Raw genomic sequence first — 16,127 nt, 5'->3', positions numbered from 1 at the left:
TATTTTAACCTCTTTCCATGAATCACAAATGTTCTTAATGACATCTAGAATGGTGAATCGTTTCCAAAAGGTTTTCAATGTACTTTGCTGACACCCGTCAGGGGAATCACTATTATAACAGTGATAGTCTTTCAAAATGTATTCCTTAAATAATAAGACGATCTGTGGGCTACAGAATGGATGTTGTATTAGCAAGCATGAAACACACACACACACACACACACACACACAATCTCATTGTTCATCTTCATCAGAGCTCTTGAGTGTCTAGGTGCACTGTCAATGATCAGTAATATTTTAAAATAAACCTTTTCTGCCCTAGTCAGTTTGGCTAAGTGGATAGAGCCTCAGCCTGCAGGGACTGAAGGGTCCCTGGTTCAATTCCAGTCAAGGGCACATGTCTCAGTTGCAGGCTCAATTGACAAAAAAATAAATAAATAACAGGGTCCTTAAAAGATTCAGTAAACCACGTTATAAGTAAATGTGCTGTCATCAGGCTTCCTTGTTCCATTTATAGAGCAAAGGTAGAGTATAGTTAACATGACTCTTAAGGGCCCCAAGATTTTTTCCCCCAAAATCTTGGGGCCTCCAATAGAGGCCATTGTAGGGTGATTACTTTGCCAAATTCAAAAATTGTGTGTCTCAGGGAATAGGGAGACTTGAGGAGAGGGAGTGAGATAGGGAAACAGCCAGTCTGGTGGAGTGGTCAGAACACACACATTTATTGATTACATGTGCCGTCTTACACGGTCATGAATCATGGTACCTCAAAACAATTGCAATGGAACATCGTAGGCACTGATCACAGATCACTATAACAAAAATAATAATGGAAAGGTATGAAATATTGTGAAAGTCACAAAAATGTGACACAGAGACAAAAAGTGAGCAAATGCTATTGGAAAAATGGTGCCAATAGTCTGGCTTAAAGCAGGGTTACCACAAACCTTCGGTATGTATATATATATATATATATATATATATACAGATTCTGTAAAGTGCAATAAAGTGAAAGTGAAGCACAAGAAAATGAGGTATCCTGTATTATTGTATTTTTCATCATTTCTTTATTGCTTTTTAAAATTGCTATCTCTTTGTTGATATTCTCATCAGTTTTCTAATTTCCTTCTATTCTTTTTCTTTCTTTTTTTTCAATCATCATCCAAGGATATTTTTTTTCCATTGATTTTTTAGAGAGAGTAGAAGAAAGAGGGAAAGACAGAGAGAAATATCGATGTGAGAGAAACACATTGATTGGTTGCCTCCTGCAGGCGCCCTCACCAGGGTCCGACCAGAAAGGAGCCTGCAATCAAGGTACCTGATTTGACCGGTATGGAACCCAGGACCCTTCAATCCACAGGTCAATGCTCTATCCACTGAGCAAAACTGGCTAGGGCTAATTTCCTTTCATTATCCAGTTTTCATTTATCTTCTTCAGCAGATTTAGTATAGTTACTTAAAAATAACATGTCACTTCACTTAAATGAGATATGTTTTTCTGTTTCTTTTTATTTCTTGTGATCTTTTAAATAAAACAATCACTTCTCCCATTGTTTTCAGACTGGCTCTGTGCAGGGACAGTCCTTTACTAATTTGTTGGGTAGCTCTGACCCTTGGCATCAGCCTGTGGAAAAAGCTTGTGGTCTGATAACTTTTGTGATATGCATCTTTCCAGGGCCTCTGTGTGACTTTTTTGACTTCCCACATTTATGAATGCTTTAAATGTCTTATTATTCCAAATAGTCTCATGCAAGAGACTATTTCTTTGGGACTTTAAGTGATCTATTGTATGTCTCCACCAATAATCTCTTGCCCCAGGTGTCTGCAAAGTCTTAGTCTTCCTGAGCAGTGTCCATTGCGTCTCTCCATTTGAGATTTAAACTAAGTAAATGGGACAAGTCCTCAGGAACTTCTCAGACGTAATATTGAAAATAGGATCTTTTCTGCTCTCTTCAGTTTAGGGAGGGAACTGGGAACTCAGCTTCTTCAAACCAAGACTGTGCCAAAGGAGTGACACAAGGTTGAACAAAAAAGCCACAAAGGTTTCTACCTCTCTTTCTTCCTCCTTTTTAAAAAATATCTCCAAGGGAAAACAATTTGGGACTTCCTAGTGCACTATTTTACTCTCCAGATTTTTTTTTTCAAGATTAGGTAAAACTTGCTCATAAGTGTCACTGGTGTAGGGTACACATGATCATTTAAATCCTATATGTCTGGTCACTGATGGCCAGTGGAATAATGCTGGCTTCAGTATTTGATTCTTTTGAGAAATCACATTGTCTCGCATTTTCTGAGCTTAAAAATAACTTTATTTCCAGTGACAACGATGTGTTTATTTTTAAAGAATATATATATATATATATATATATATATATATATAAATGTATATATATAAATATATATATATAAATATATATATAAATATGTATATATACATATACATTTTTTGTTTGTGTTACTCATCATTTTAGGCACTCCATACAAGAATGTTTCTACAGAAACATACTATGCCTAAGTGACAAGAATAAGAAGATGCATTATATTTATTGTCTCATAAAAATTAAAAAATATATGTGTTTAGGATAGTTTGATGAAGAACAACTATTTTCATTATATTATTCTTATATGGAGATAAATAATTTTTGCAGTTTTATAGATTCCTACTTTGGATGGTGTTTCTCCCTAGCCTTCCTCCATGATATAACAGAAGTAAACAGGCTAAATCAGAAAAAAATAATTTTATTGCACAGAAACAATATCAATAATTCCTTCTCAACTTTCTAGTGTGACGCAAAGAATTTATTTAACAATTCTGAGAATTAGGTTTATCGTCTTCTGGACAACAGCTCTGATAATTATATATCTAACTTCTCTGCCTAAGTTCTAGTTAGTTGTTAAGGGATCATTCTAACAGAAGAGATATGTTTTTAACTGCAGGCACACTAATCTCTATCCAGAGCTAGAATATTTAGACTATTTCCACAACCACTCAAACTAACCTGACTATACTTGTCATCAGTATATTTCTTTCTAAGTCTTAGAGTTATGTGTTGCTGTAATTATCAGACACTATCAATAATGTATTCCCCATGCTCAGTAATGTTTAGCAAAATCTATGTGAGCAGATTCTATTCGCTCTCCGGACTTAAAAATTAGTACATTATGGCCATACTTATTTCAAGAGAAAAGAATCCCAAAGAAATATTGCCAATGTTATTTAGAAAACTTTTGTAAAAATAATATTTCCAATTATGTGTTATTTGGTTTATTATCAGTTACCCTAAGGCTTTCTATGAGTGCAGAAAACATTATTTTTCATTTTAAAAGCATAGTTTTACTTAATATTACAAGTTGAAAGAAGTCTTTAAAAATAATATTGTAAATATTGTAAACTTTTGAACTTTATGCCCAGCTTTCCTTATTTCAATTAATTGTACCACAACCAACAGAGTTAGATAACCTAGAAACCTTGTTGTCATTGGCCCATCTCTCTTTCCATCATATATACCACTAAACTTAGGTGGATTAAACTTTTTAACTATATCTTAAATATAACTACTGGTTTTCATCTAAAGTTTAATACCACTCAATTTCACTCTATGGTTATTTTCCTGGACTATTGTAATGACATTCTAATTTATCTCTCTACATTTTCTTTTGCCTTTCCATCTTCTTTTACAAAACCTACTTTTATTGGTTTCCCATTTTCAATTAAATCTCTAAATAAAACCAATTGCTTATAGGTAATAGGCCAACTTTCTGATTGAGATCAGAGGGTCCTACACAAACCTACCATAACAACTTCAGTCCCATCATGCTTAGGGATTTTTTTTTTTTTTGGTCTGTGTTTGTGTTTCTATATTTTTTTACTGTAATATGAACAATAGAATTGTGTGTGTGTGTGTGTGTGTGTGTGTTTTCAGGGCCAAGCACATTGTAGAACTCAAATATTAATCAATCATTCAATAGCTGTTTTCTGTGTAATAGCTACATTGCCCTTAATATTTTTCAAAGGTTCCATACTATTTCCAATTTAGGGTCATTTTAAATATTTTTCTACAAGTACCTGTCTTTCATTTCTATTCTTGATTAAATTCTGTTCAATGTTAGTGCTCCATACTATTTTACTTTTCTCATATATTAGTAAATTCCCTGTATTTTTAATTATTTTTTTTATTATACTAGTTATCACATGTTAACCTTTGATTTTATTTATTTCAGATCTGTACCTTCCATCCCAGCAAAAGCAGGGAAGATGTTTTTAATGTTTTGTTTACTCTCAGATAATCAGAGTTTTATCTAGTGCTAAAAACATAGTAGTGCTATAAATTATTCACTGATTTTTAGTAAATTAATATTTATTCTTAAACCAATATTTATTAATTAGATGACAAATACAGCTGCCATTTCCTTTAACTTACTTTGGCTTATTTCCTTTTTTAGTTGTGCAGGCAACAGAAGTGTATAGCTAATGACTTGGGTTATGACTGTACTCCACAAAAATGCAACAGTCAAGGTGTAAGTACCAGTCTTATGACACACAAGAATAGGTATCATTGAGAGTGGTCCTAGGAAAGCACACACACAGCTAAACACACACACACACACACACACACACGCGCGCGCGCGCGCGCACACACACACACACGCACACACACTCATGTACTCATAAGCCACATAAGAAAATTGGTCTTATCTGACTTAAGTATTATGTTAAAATTCTACTTGTACACAAATAATTTGAACTATTTATATTATAAAGTGACATCTTTTCCTGTTTTCAGGTATGCAATAATAAAAAAAACTGCCACTGTAACCCCAAGTATTTACCTCCAAATTGCCAAAATGTAGAAGATTCATTTCCTGGCGGGAGTGTTGACAGTGGCAATTTTCAAGCTGTTGCAACAACACCAGGCCAAGCCCGTAATCTTGGTAAGTATTAAAAGCAAATTGAAAACACAATTAAAACACATCTTAACTTATTGAATTAAAGAAATAAATGCTGCTTTGTTTATAGATTTATATTTAGATTATGTCCGAACATCAAATAGTAAATCATATATAGTTATGTTTTTTCTTTATTGATTAAGGTATCACATATGTGCCCTTATCCCCCCATTGCCCCTCCATCCCCCTACTCATGCTCTCACCCCCCTGTTGTCTGTGTCCATTGGTTAGGCTTATATGCATGCATACACGTCCTTTGGTTGATCTCTCCCCCTTACCTCTCCCCTCCCCTACCTTCCCTCTGAGGTTTGACAGTCTATTTAACTTATGTTTTACTTACAGAGAGTAATGTCATAGAACATAGTTAATAGCAGAGATAAAAACCAATCAGAGAATTGTGAAGCAAACTCAAGATTAGCAACAGCAGAAATCCATTACTTCTTGGGCCTACTGGGACAATAAAAGGAGGTGACATTTCTGGAACCAGAATCTGAGCCATGTGGAACGACATATAACTTTAGTCAAATCTATATATTAGTATGTACATTATAAGGAGAGGTGCTGTCTGGCATGAGGTAGAGATATGGAGCATTCACAGCCATTATTAGTGATGTAGGAGAGGAAAGGGGATAAAAACCATGGATATTTTACTCTTCTGATACTCTAAATTGTATCCAGTGACTTCCATTGGCTAAATCTAACGAGAAGACAAATAGCCGATGAACTGGGGAATGTAGTATCCTATAATTGTTTTTGTTCACTGCAGGAATGGATCTTGGAGCAAACCAGCATATCCAATGATGCGTAGGGCCAGACTTTATATAAAAACCTAAATTTGCACATAATTAAAGCAGGTTTTTCCAGATTTTGTGCCAAAGGTAGTTCGTAACATTTCCACATTCATTTCATTGTTTAAGACCATGTGTAATAGATTACTAAATTAAAACATTATAATATTTAAGCATTATCAAACTATTTCCATTTTAGTAGTAACAATTAACTGGCAGTAGCTTATGGTGAAATCAATTGAAATTAATTGCTTCTGTTCATCCACACACATGCCATTTCCCCAGTGAGCAGAGGAGACCACTCCTTTGCTAGAATCTAGGTTGACCTTAGTGATATGATTAATCAATAAAATGTTCACAAGTGAGATTCTGGGACTGCCATACTCTTACTACAGATTCTGACTGGGTCTTTTAGAATATAAATTCTGGGTTCTCTTTCTCGGACCACTTATTCTGTTGAAACTCATTTGCTGTGTATGAAATTTGATTACATTGAGGCACAAAACCACAACTACACAACTAAGCCTTTCCCAAATTGATGACCCACACAATGATCAATTTTAAATGAATGTTTTAAGTTACTAAATTTGTAGTTGCTTACACAGCTCCCTCTATCTACCTATCTATCTAGCTAGCTAGCTAGCTAGCTATTATCTAGCTATCTACCATCATATATCTATTACATCTATATATCTTTCTCATATATAAATGAAAATAATTTGATACCAGAAGGTGTACTTATATAACAAGTATCTAAATATGTGTGGCATTAGCTTTGTCATTGGATGATGTGTGGTAGAAAGAACTGTAGGAAACTATTGAAAACTATCAGTATATGATAAAACAGTCTTCAGAAGACAGTTGGTGAGCAATTCAAAATAATATTATTATAAGTTAGAAAATTTAGTTTCATTTTGAATTAATGAGTTACTTGGCATCATTACTGGCTGTGGTAATGTGGAAAATATAATTCATAGTTTTGATTGGCAAGATTTCTAGGTAGATTGTAAAGATTTGCAGGTAGGTGACTTACATTACCTATGATTAAATATAAGAAGATGGTAATAATCAATTTTTAAAGAAAATGTAGAGTAAAGGTAAAGCAGTTTGTTTTTTTTTGGTTTGCAAAAGAAAATAATTATTATTCCTATATGTTCTAGAAAAATATTCTTAAAGTAAAAAAAATGTCTAACAGCCAAATTTGAGATATTAAGCAATAAAATTTGTTCTCAAATAAAATTAACTCAAGCACATGAATATAAAAACCCTTCTGTGGCCGAAACCGGTTTGGCTCAGTGGATAGAGCGTCAGCCTGCAGACTGAAAGGTCCCAGGTTCGATTCCGGTCAAGGGCATGTACCTGGGTTGTGGTCACATCCCCAGTGGGAGATGTGCAGGAGGCAGCTGATCGATGTTTCTCTCTCATCGATGTTTCTAGCTCTCTATCTCTCGCCCTTCTTCTCTGTAAGAAATCAATAAAAAATATATTTTAAAAAAAAAAACCCTTCTGTGACAATCTCAGTAAAACTTGAAGTGATGCCTCTTAGATATCTTTATCTAAACAAAATCCTACTAAGTATTGTATTGGAATGCCTTACAAAACTCTCAAATAAAAGGCTACTTAAATATGTTATTCCATGGCAGCCTCACCAGCTCAATATAGAAAAATGCTTATCTCAAAAAGATTTGTGGGTGTGGCCTTTATTTAATAGGGCATTATTATTATTATTATTATTATTATTACTAGAGGCCTGGTGCACAAAATTCATGCACTGGGGGGGTGGGGGTTCCCTCAGCCCAGCCTGCCCCTCTCACAGTCCTGGAGCCCTCAGTGGATGTCCTACTGATGGCCACAGTCTGGCAGCAGAGGATCAGAGCAGGCGTCCCGTGTGTGTGTGTGTGTGTGTCTGCTGGGGGCCTGCCCCCAGCCACACCATGGAGTCTTGGAGCAGGAGCCCCTCTGTGTTGATCTCTCAGGTCCTGGCCTCCACTGCATGTTGTACTGTCCCTTGAGCTATGGCAAGGATGGGGGTGCTGCTTGCAAGCCAGGCATTTCTGCTCCAGGATCACCATGGTGATGGGGGAGCAGGCCCAGCAGGGGGTTTCCCACAGGCTGGGCTTTCCTGCTTCCAGGTCTCCATGGCAACCGGGGAGCTGCCCCGCAGGCCCGACTTGCTCTCCTGCTCCTGGATCCCCATGGCGACCAGGGAGCAGGCCCAGCTGGGGGCTGTCAGCAGGCCAGGCTTTCCTGCTCCTGGATCAGGCCCAGCTTGGGGCTGCCCTAAGGTCGGGCTTTCCTGCTCCCTGATAAGGCGCAGCTGGGGGCTGCCTACAGGCCACACTTTTCTACTTACCGATGGCCGGATCACCACAGGGACCCAGGGCCCAGCAGCACTTCCCTTCTCTCCAATAGTCATAGGGTCCTGGCTGGGAGCGGGGTTTAGCAGTGCGGGTCTTAGGCAGCACGGGGGTCCCGGCTGGGGGCTCAGGTGGCACATAGGGGTCCCTGCTGGGGGCGGTGCTTATGTCCCGCTGCCCAGGGCTTCACATGGGGTCCGGATGGCAGCTCGCACTGTCCCGCCCTGCCTGTAGTATAGGATAGAGGCCTGGTGCACAGGTGGGGGCCGGCTGGTTTGCCCTGAAGGGTGTCCTGGATCATGGTGGGGGTCCCCACTGGGGTGCCTGGCCAGCCTGGATGAGGGCATGATGGCTGTTTGCAAGTGGTCACACCCCCTTCAGGGTGGGGGTCCCCACTGGGGTGCCTGGCAAGTCTGTCACTCACAGAGCAGGGCCCATCAGGGGTGTTGGGGCTCTGTACCCTGTCCCACACAGAGCAGGGCCCATCAGGGGGTTGAGGAGCTCCCCCCTGTCACTCACAGAGTAGGGCCGATAGGGGAGTTGGGGCACTGCCCCCTGTCACACACACAGCAGGGTGGATCAGGGGGTTAGGGAGCTACCCCCTATCAGGCACAGAGCATGGCTGATCAGGGGGTTGGGGCGCCTTCCCCTGTCACGAGCAGAGCAGGGCGGATAGGGAGGTTGTGGCCCCGCCCCCTGTCATACACAGAGCCGCAGGTGATCAGGGGATTTGGTCGCTGCCCCCTGTCACACTGATCCCGGTGCTGGGAGGCATATTACCCTTTTACTTTATAGAATAGAGGCCTGGTGCACAGGTAGGGGCCGGCTGGTTTGCCCTGAAGGGTGTCCTGGATCATGGTGGGGGTCCCCACTGGGGTGCCTGGCCAGTCTGGGTGAGGGGCTGAGGGCTGTTTTCAGGGTGACGGGTGACTGAAGCTCCCAACCGCTCCTTTTTTTCTTTTTCTTTTTTTATTCTGGGCCAGCTTTAGTTCTGAGGCTTGGCTCCAGCTCTGAGGCCTCGGCTGCTGAAAGCAGGTATCTGGTTTGTTTAGGTTCTATAATCAAAACACTGTTTCAACTCCAGCTCTGAGATCCCAGCTGGCTGAAAGCAGGTTTCTGGGGTTTTGTTTAGCTTCTATATTTGTAACAATGTTTCAAACTGCAAGCTCAGAGGCCGGCAGCGGCAGGCGGGAACATTGGCTTCCTCCGTCACTGAAGCAAGCAAGCCTCAAGTTTGCTTCAAGTTGCCTGGCTGCCGGCCGCCATCTTGGCTGGCAGTTAATTTGCATATCGCCCTGATTAGCCAATGGGAAGGGTAGCGGAGTGACACAAATTTGCATGTTTCTCTTTTATTAGTGTATATAATTTGATTCTATAATAAACAAAAGAGCACTTAGAATAACCAAACAACTCTGAAAAAGAATGACAATGAAGGACTATTTATTCTATTTGTCTTATTGCCTTATATTGAATTTAGTATAGTATAAATTTAGTTTATAGTTAAATTAATCAAGACAGTGTGGCATTTGTAAAGGATAAATATGCAAGTAGATCAATATAATGAAACTAGAGGCTTGGCGCATGAAATTCATGCACAGGTAGGGTCCCTAGGTCTGGCCTGCAATCAGGGCCAATCTTCTCCAGCTGTCAGGTCCACCTCTCCCACCCTCTCCCACCCCCCACTGCTGCTGCTGCTGCTGCTGCTGGTCACCCTCTGTGTGTGGGACAACTGGCAGGGCAATCAGCCCACATCCGCCACCACCCACCCCTTGTTCCCAGTTCCCCATTGGGCGATTGGATCCTACGGGCTGGGGGGAAGGACCGAGAGGTTAGCTGTTCCTGCCTGTTAGCTAAACCCTCCCCCTGCCACCACTGTGTGTGGGGCGACTAGTAGGGCAATCAGGGCCCAGGTGCCTCCTGTGTCTGCCACCACCCACCCCTGGTTCCCGGTTCTCCATTGAGCGATCTGGGTCTGTGGGCTGGGGGCAGCTCCTGCATTGAGCATTTGCCCCCTGGTGGTCAGTGGACATCATAGTTGGCCAGTCATTCTGCTGTCCAGTCAATTTGCATATTATGCTTTTATATAGATAGATAGATAGATAGATAGGCTATAAATTTATCCATTAATATAAGGTTAATTAATTTTTCAAAAAAAGTACAAAGGTAGTTTAATGTGTAAGGAAAATCATTTCAAAACATTGTACTATTACAACTGGATACCAACATAAGCCCAAACAACCTAAAAAATCTCAAGTTAGTTAAAAATTGATATGGAATAAATCTAAAGAAAGAAGCTGAAAGTATAAATCTTCTTGAAAGAAACAGAAAAAATTTTATATGATCTTGGGATATAAAATAATTTCATAGATAAAATATAAAAATATATATCAATGCAATAATAGAAAATTTGGACTTTACTAAAATTTTCTTAAATATACATTATTTCTTACTAAAAATAGAAATTGAGAAAAACTCACTTATACAAAGATCACACTTTCATTCTTTTCATCTATATTACCAAACAGTTCTAAACAGAGTACATGGATGGAAGATGCTCAATCAAAAGCAAGGGATAGAACTTTCATTGTCAGAATTAGAAGTCTCCTTGGGCACTGAAACTGTCAACTTATCTACTTCATTAAAATATTAATTATAAAACTATTAAGTAGCTAAAAGTTTATTCTAATAGTTATATTGAAAAACAAACATGTCTTTGCTATATTCCTCATAATTACTTTTAAATCACTGTTTTCTTTCCTAGAAAGACTTTATGTTGAGAATGTTTATCCTTCGAAACCTATGAGATGGCCATTTTTCCTACTCATTCCTTTTTGTGTTATTCTCAGTATAATGATAATAACCCTGGTAAAAGTTTATTTACAAAGAAAGAAATGGAAAACTGAGGACTATACAAGCGATGAGTATATTGATTTTATATCTAAGATTTATTACTTTTATAACTTATTAATATTCATAGTAACTTACTAATAAATAACATTATGATAATGTTACAAGTAATAATTCATATTTAATTTTATCTTTATATGGAAATTTAATACTTCCTAATATATTAAGGATTAATATAATGAATAATGAACATAATTTTTTTAAATGTCAAAAATTTTAATCTTATAGCAACTTGGACTCTGTTAGGGGTAAAATTAAGTCAAAATTTACTTCTAGTTAATGTTTGTTTACCTCTTTTTATTATTTCATCTTAATTATTAACTATGGATTGAACATTACTACTTTATTTTTAATATTTATATATTTCAAGGAATTTTGCATACACTATTTTATTAAAAGGTAGCAGAGAAATCTAGGAGAGTAGTTAGTGAAATATGTCAGTCAGAGAAAGATGAATACCATATAAATTTCACCAATATGTGATATCTAAAGAACAAAATAAGTAAATAATCAAAATTAAAAGAGACTCATAAAGAGAACAGACTGATGGTTGCCAGAGGGATAGAGGTCGGGGGCTAGGTGAAAAAGGTGAAAAGATTAAGAAGTACAATTGGTAGATACAAAATAGTCATGGGAATGTAAAGTATAGCATGGGGAAAATAGCCAATAATATGGTAATAACTATGTATGTATGGTGCCAGGTGGGTACTGGGAATATTGTGGTAGCACTGTAAAACATATGATTGTCTAACTGCTAGGCTGTATGCCTGAAACTAATACAAAATAATATTGAAAGTAAGCTGCAATTGAAAAAAATTAAATAAATAAATAAAAGAAACAGGGCAGAAGATAAATGGCAAAAACGTTTAAAGTTATTTAGCTAATAGTGTTATAAATGTAAAAACTATCTAAGTTCATTTTCAGGTAAACTTATATTACTGTGCTTTTTTTCTCACGTTAGTCTTAATTACCAGTGAGAGATTATTTCAGTGATAAAGTAGTCTCAGATCTCAGAAAGGAATTCAAAACTGTTTCAGTACAGACAGATAGTGCAGAGTTTTGTACTGTAATTTTCAAAAAAAAAAATATAATTTTAAGTGATTATATTTGTTTTTAAATGTATAGGGAACTTGAAAGTGAGAGTGAATCCAAGAGTAGCCTGGAAAACAGAGACTCCATAATATCATAGTGAGTATAAAATATTTTAAGGATGAGGTGAAGAGACAGAGAAAATTTAATGTATTAGATAAATGTAAATAATACAAATATATATTAAATGGTGGTAGTCATATAGATGCATATAATGACAAATTGGAGAATATTTTTCAATGGTGTAGGCTGCATCACGGATTAGTAAGCATAAATGGTATTCAATTCATCATTTAAAATTTCTTGCAGTGTTATCTTTTAACATTTTTAAATGATTTAATGCTTCAGCATTTATGTATTCAAATATTGGTTAAAATAAATTACATTATAGAACTCTATAATGAGGTTACCCTTATACTATTTGTTGAAATAACCATAATTTTTAATTTTATTGAGCATACAGGTGACTTTTCCCCTTTATTTTTTCAGAGCAATTATCTCTGATGAACAGGAAAAATGGAAAAGAAAAAGTACATGTATTTTCTGATTGCCTCAGATTCAAAACCTGCATACTACTGTTTTGACCTGAGAAGAAAAAATAGAATTCTCATATGTAATTTATGTTATATTGTATTGTTTATATATCATATAGCATTTATATATTTAATTCGACAGATGAGTTTTTAGAATACACATTTTAAAAGTTATCTAATGCTAATTCTGTTAGTCAGTAGAAACTAACTTAATCAACAGGCATGAAATGAGGAAAGGTTACAATATAATAAATGCAATGCCATAATTAAAGGCCACTGCTATATTTTTTATTGCAGAGTTATGTAGTTATGTTGTTATGTTGTTATGATGGTCCATAGCCAGTCAAAAGAAAACTTGATATAATTTAACATTGAAAGATTTAGTAGACATGAAGAAGAATATATTATAATGTAAATCAAATCATCAACCTAAGAGAAAGCTACAATAATATATATGCATTAGTTAGGGTTCTCCAGAGAAATAGAATCAGTAGATAATTATAGATAGATGATGACAGATGGATAGATTAGATAGCTAGATGATAAATAAGCGATATATAGTTGAGGATATCTATTATAAGAATTGATCCATATGGTTATGGAGGCCAAGAAGTCCTATGATCTGTTATCTATAAGCTGGAGATCAAGGGAAGCTGGTGATGTAATTCAGTGCAAGTCTGAAGTCCTGACAATTGGGGAACCTCTGCTGTAAGTCTCAATCTGAGTCCAAAAAAATAAGAACAGAGTGCCAATGGATATCCAAAGGCAGGAAAAGATGGGTGCCTCAACTCAAGCAGAGAGCAAATTTACCTTTCTTCCACTTTTGCTATACTCAGGCTCTCAAGGGATTAAATGATTCCCACTTGCATTGATGAGGATAATCTTCACTCAGTCTATTGATTCAGATACTAATCTCTCCCAAAGACACTCAAAGACACACCCAGAAATACTGTTTTATCAGATAACTGGGCATCCACAAGTTGACACACAAAATTAATCATCACAAGTACACCCCTTGTCAACTTGGCACTCATATGCGTCTCCTTAAACCATACTTAATCTCCAAATAAAGTACATAACATAACTCTGCCTAACATGATATAACTCTCTTGCATGCAACCAAAATTGCACTAATTTCTTCCCCAAAAGAGGAGATAAAATCCTTGAATGATGTTTACTCTTCTCCAGATATGGCATAACTTAAATACTATCATGTAATATTAACAATATTTAAACACTAATGTAAAATAAATACATCTTATGTTACATGGTAAGGGAATGAGAGGGGAACTAAAACAAAGATATTTCCTTAATATATGTAGATATACACTCAAGTATATTCATAACAAAATAAGGAGAAAATTCTCTTGACACTACAGTCCTCCTTTCTATAACTGGTCATGTTGTAGTTGATATTTATAACTACCTTTTTGAAAAATAAACATAATGGTAATAGAACCCTATTTAAACTATATACTTCTGGATTTGGGTACATAAAATTTCTTCAAGATAATTCAAAGAATTTAGTTGTCTAGTAGCTTCTGTTGGCTATTAGGTGACTATTAGCTTTATTTGTTTATTTATTTATTTAAAGTGACTTATTATTGAAAGTATTACATATGTCTCCTTTCCCCCCATTAACCTCTCCCCGTTCATTCCCATCCCTCCCACCAGCACAAGCCCGCATCCCCCTACTGTCTGTGTCCATTGGTGATGCTTATATTCATGCATACAAGTCCTTTGGTTGATCTCTTACCCACCCTCTGTCTCTCTGTGGTTTGATGGTCTGTTCGATGCTTCTAAATGTCTCTGGATCTATTTTTGTTCCTCAGCTTACTAGTATGTTGTTCATTATATTCCACAAATGAGTGAGAAAACACTGCCCCTCCCACGATGAAAGTTGTCCAACCTAATCAGCATGCCACCAGTTTAGCTCACTGACTATCCTGGGGAATGGTGTCATTCTAGAGTTCAATGGTGACAGCTTAGGAAATCATCAGTGACTGTGGCCAGGTCAGGCTTGGAGAATAAAATTTCATGTTGCTGAGCCCATCTATAACCTCCACCCTTGCCATCATAACCACGTGAGCTCATTGGGTGACAGTAGGTGTTGTTATGGATAGAGGCTGACTAGTATCCACAGAATGAGTCTTCCTTTCCACCTATTAAAATCTTCCTCTGCTGAGGTCTCACCCTTTAGTGAGCATCCACATGTGACCCAAATATCTTCACATTTTTTGCCAACTCGTAGAGATCTAGCCACATACTTTCATTCCAAATTTGACGCTTCCATTCATGTTTTTTTCCCAAGTTCCTGACCGTTCAGCCAAACCACACTGTTATATAATCACATATCTGGCTATTTCTCTTACCAAGCAAAGTGCACAACGAGGTACAATGCCTGAATTTCTTCCTTCTTGGGAGGATTTCACTTCACCACTGTCCTTCAAGAATGTCTAAGAGAGGAGCTATAGTGCTGTAACTGTCTAGTTTTTAGGTGGTGCCTGTATAAAATACAGAATCATCTGTAAACTAGGCCCAAATCGTCTCTGCCTTTGTCAACTAATGGTATGAAACCCCCTATGAAGTCATAAATGCAAGCTGGGATAGAGAAGGTGGTGTAGCAGGAATAGAGACCATGGTATTTGGGCCACTTCTTCATATAACTTACCTGTGCCTTCAGGTACCACTTGGTTCTGATTGCATATTTACCATTTATATTTCTAATTTAATGGCTTTGTGGACCAGAAAACACCCAGTTCATGATGAGCAGTTGAGATTACATGATAACTTTGTGACTCATGGCTAAATGTTCAGTCTCTACTGTGGTCCAGTAACAGCCAATGAACTGTTTCTGTAAAGAAAAGCAGTTATCTGCAATTTATGGCAGGACTTTTCTCCTAAATTTTAAAGGCCTACTTTGATATACCTATAGGATCTACCAAAATCTTCAAACATCATCCCTATCTGCCACTGATACAAGACGATTGTATCTGCTGGGTCATGTGGCCCAAGTGGCAGAACCGCTTGCAATCAAGCCTGGACCTTTTGCAGAAATTTTTTGTTTTATTCTCTAAAGTTTTACATATGTCTCCTTTTTCCACAATTGACCCCGTCCCCACCTACCCATTCCCACCGTGGGCAAGCCCCCACCACCCCATTGGTTATGCTAATACGCATGCAATACAAGTCCTTTGGTTGCTCTCTAACCCTCCCTCCCTCTGCCATTTGTCTCTGGATCTATTCTTGTTCATCAAATTATGTTGATCATTATATCCTACACATGAGTGAGATCATGTCATATTTATCTTTCTCTGACTGGCTTATTTTGCTTAGCATAATGCTCTCCACTTCCATCCTTGCTGCTGCAAATGGTACTAGTAAAAGTTCCTTCTTTTTATAGCAGCATAGTATTCCATTGTGTAGATGTATCAGTTTTTGAATCCACACACCTGCTGATGGGCACTTAGGTTGTTTCCAAATCTTAGCTATTGTAAATTGTGCTG

General features: G+C 37.4%; 1 protein-coding gene across 1 annotated transcript in view; it reads left to right on the top strand.

Moving 5' to 3' along the window:
* The window catches only part of ADAM2 (ADAM metallopeptidase domain 2), a 77,305-nt gene extending 65,117 nt beyond the window's left edge, over window positions 1–12,188 (top strand). The window contains exons 17-20 of the mRNA XM_070407393.1: window positions 4,444–4,518; window positions 4,785–4,932; window positions 10,854–11,013; window positions 12,125–12,188. Coding sequence (XP_070263494.1) covers window positions 4,444–4,518; window positions 4,785–4,932; window positions 10,854–11,013; window positions 12,125–12,188 — 447 coding nt within the window. The remainder of the gene's footprint in view (window positions 1–4,443; window positions 4,519–4,784; window positions 4,933–10,853; window positions 11,014–12,124) is intronic.
* The last annotated feature ends 3,939 nt before the right edge of the window (window positions 12,189–16,127 follow it).

The sequence above is a fragment of the Myotis yumanensis genome, unplaced genomic scaffold, assembly GCF_028538775.1.
Source record: "Myotis yumanensis isolate MYYU_CA2020_CCGP unplaced genomic scaffold, mMyoYum1.0.hap1 SCAF_3, whole genome shotgun sequence".
Taxonomy (NCBI): domain Eukaryota; kingdom Metazoa; phylum Chordata; class Mammalia; order Chiroptera; family Vespertilionidae; genus Myotis; species Myotis yumanensis.
The sequence above is the reverse complement of the archived record's forward strand: the minus strand, read 5'-3'. Positions and strand labels throughout refer to the sequence as shown.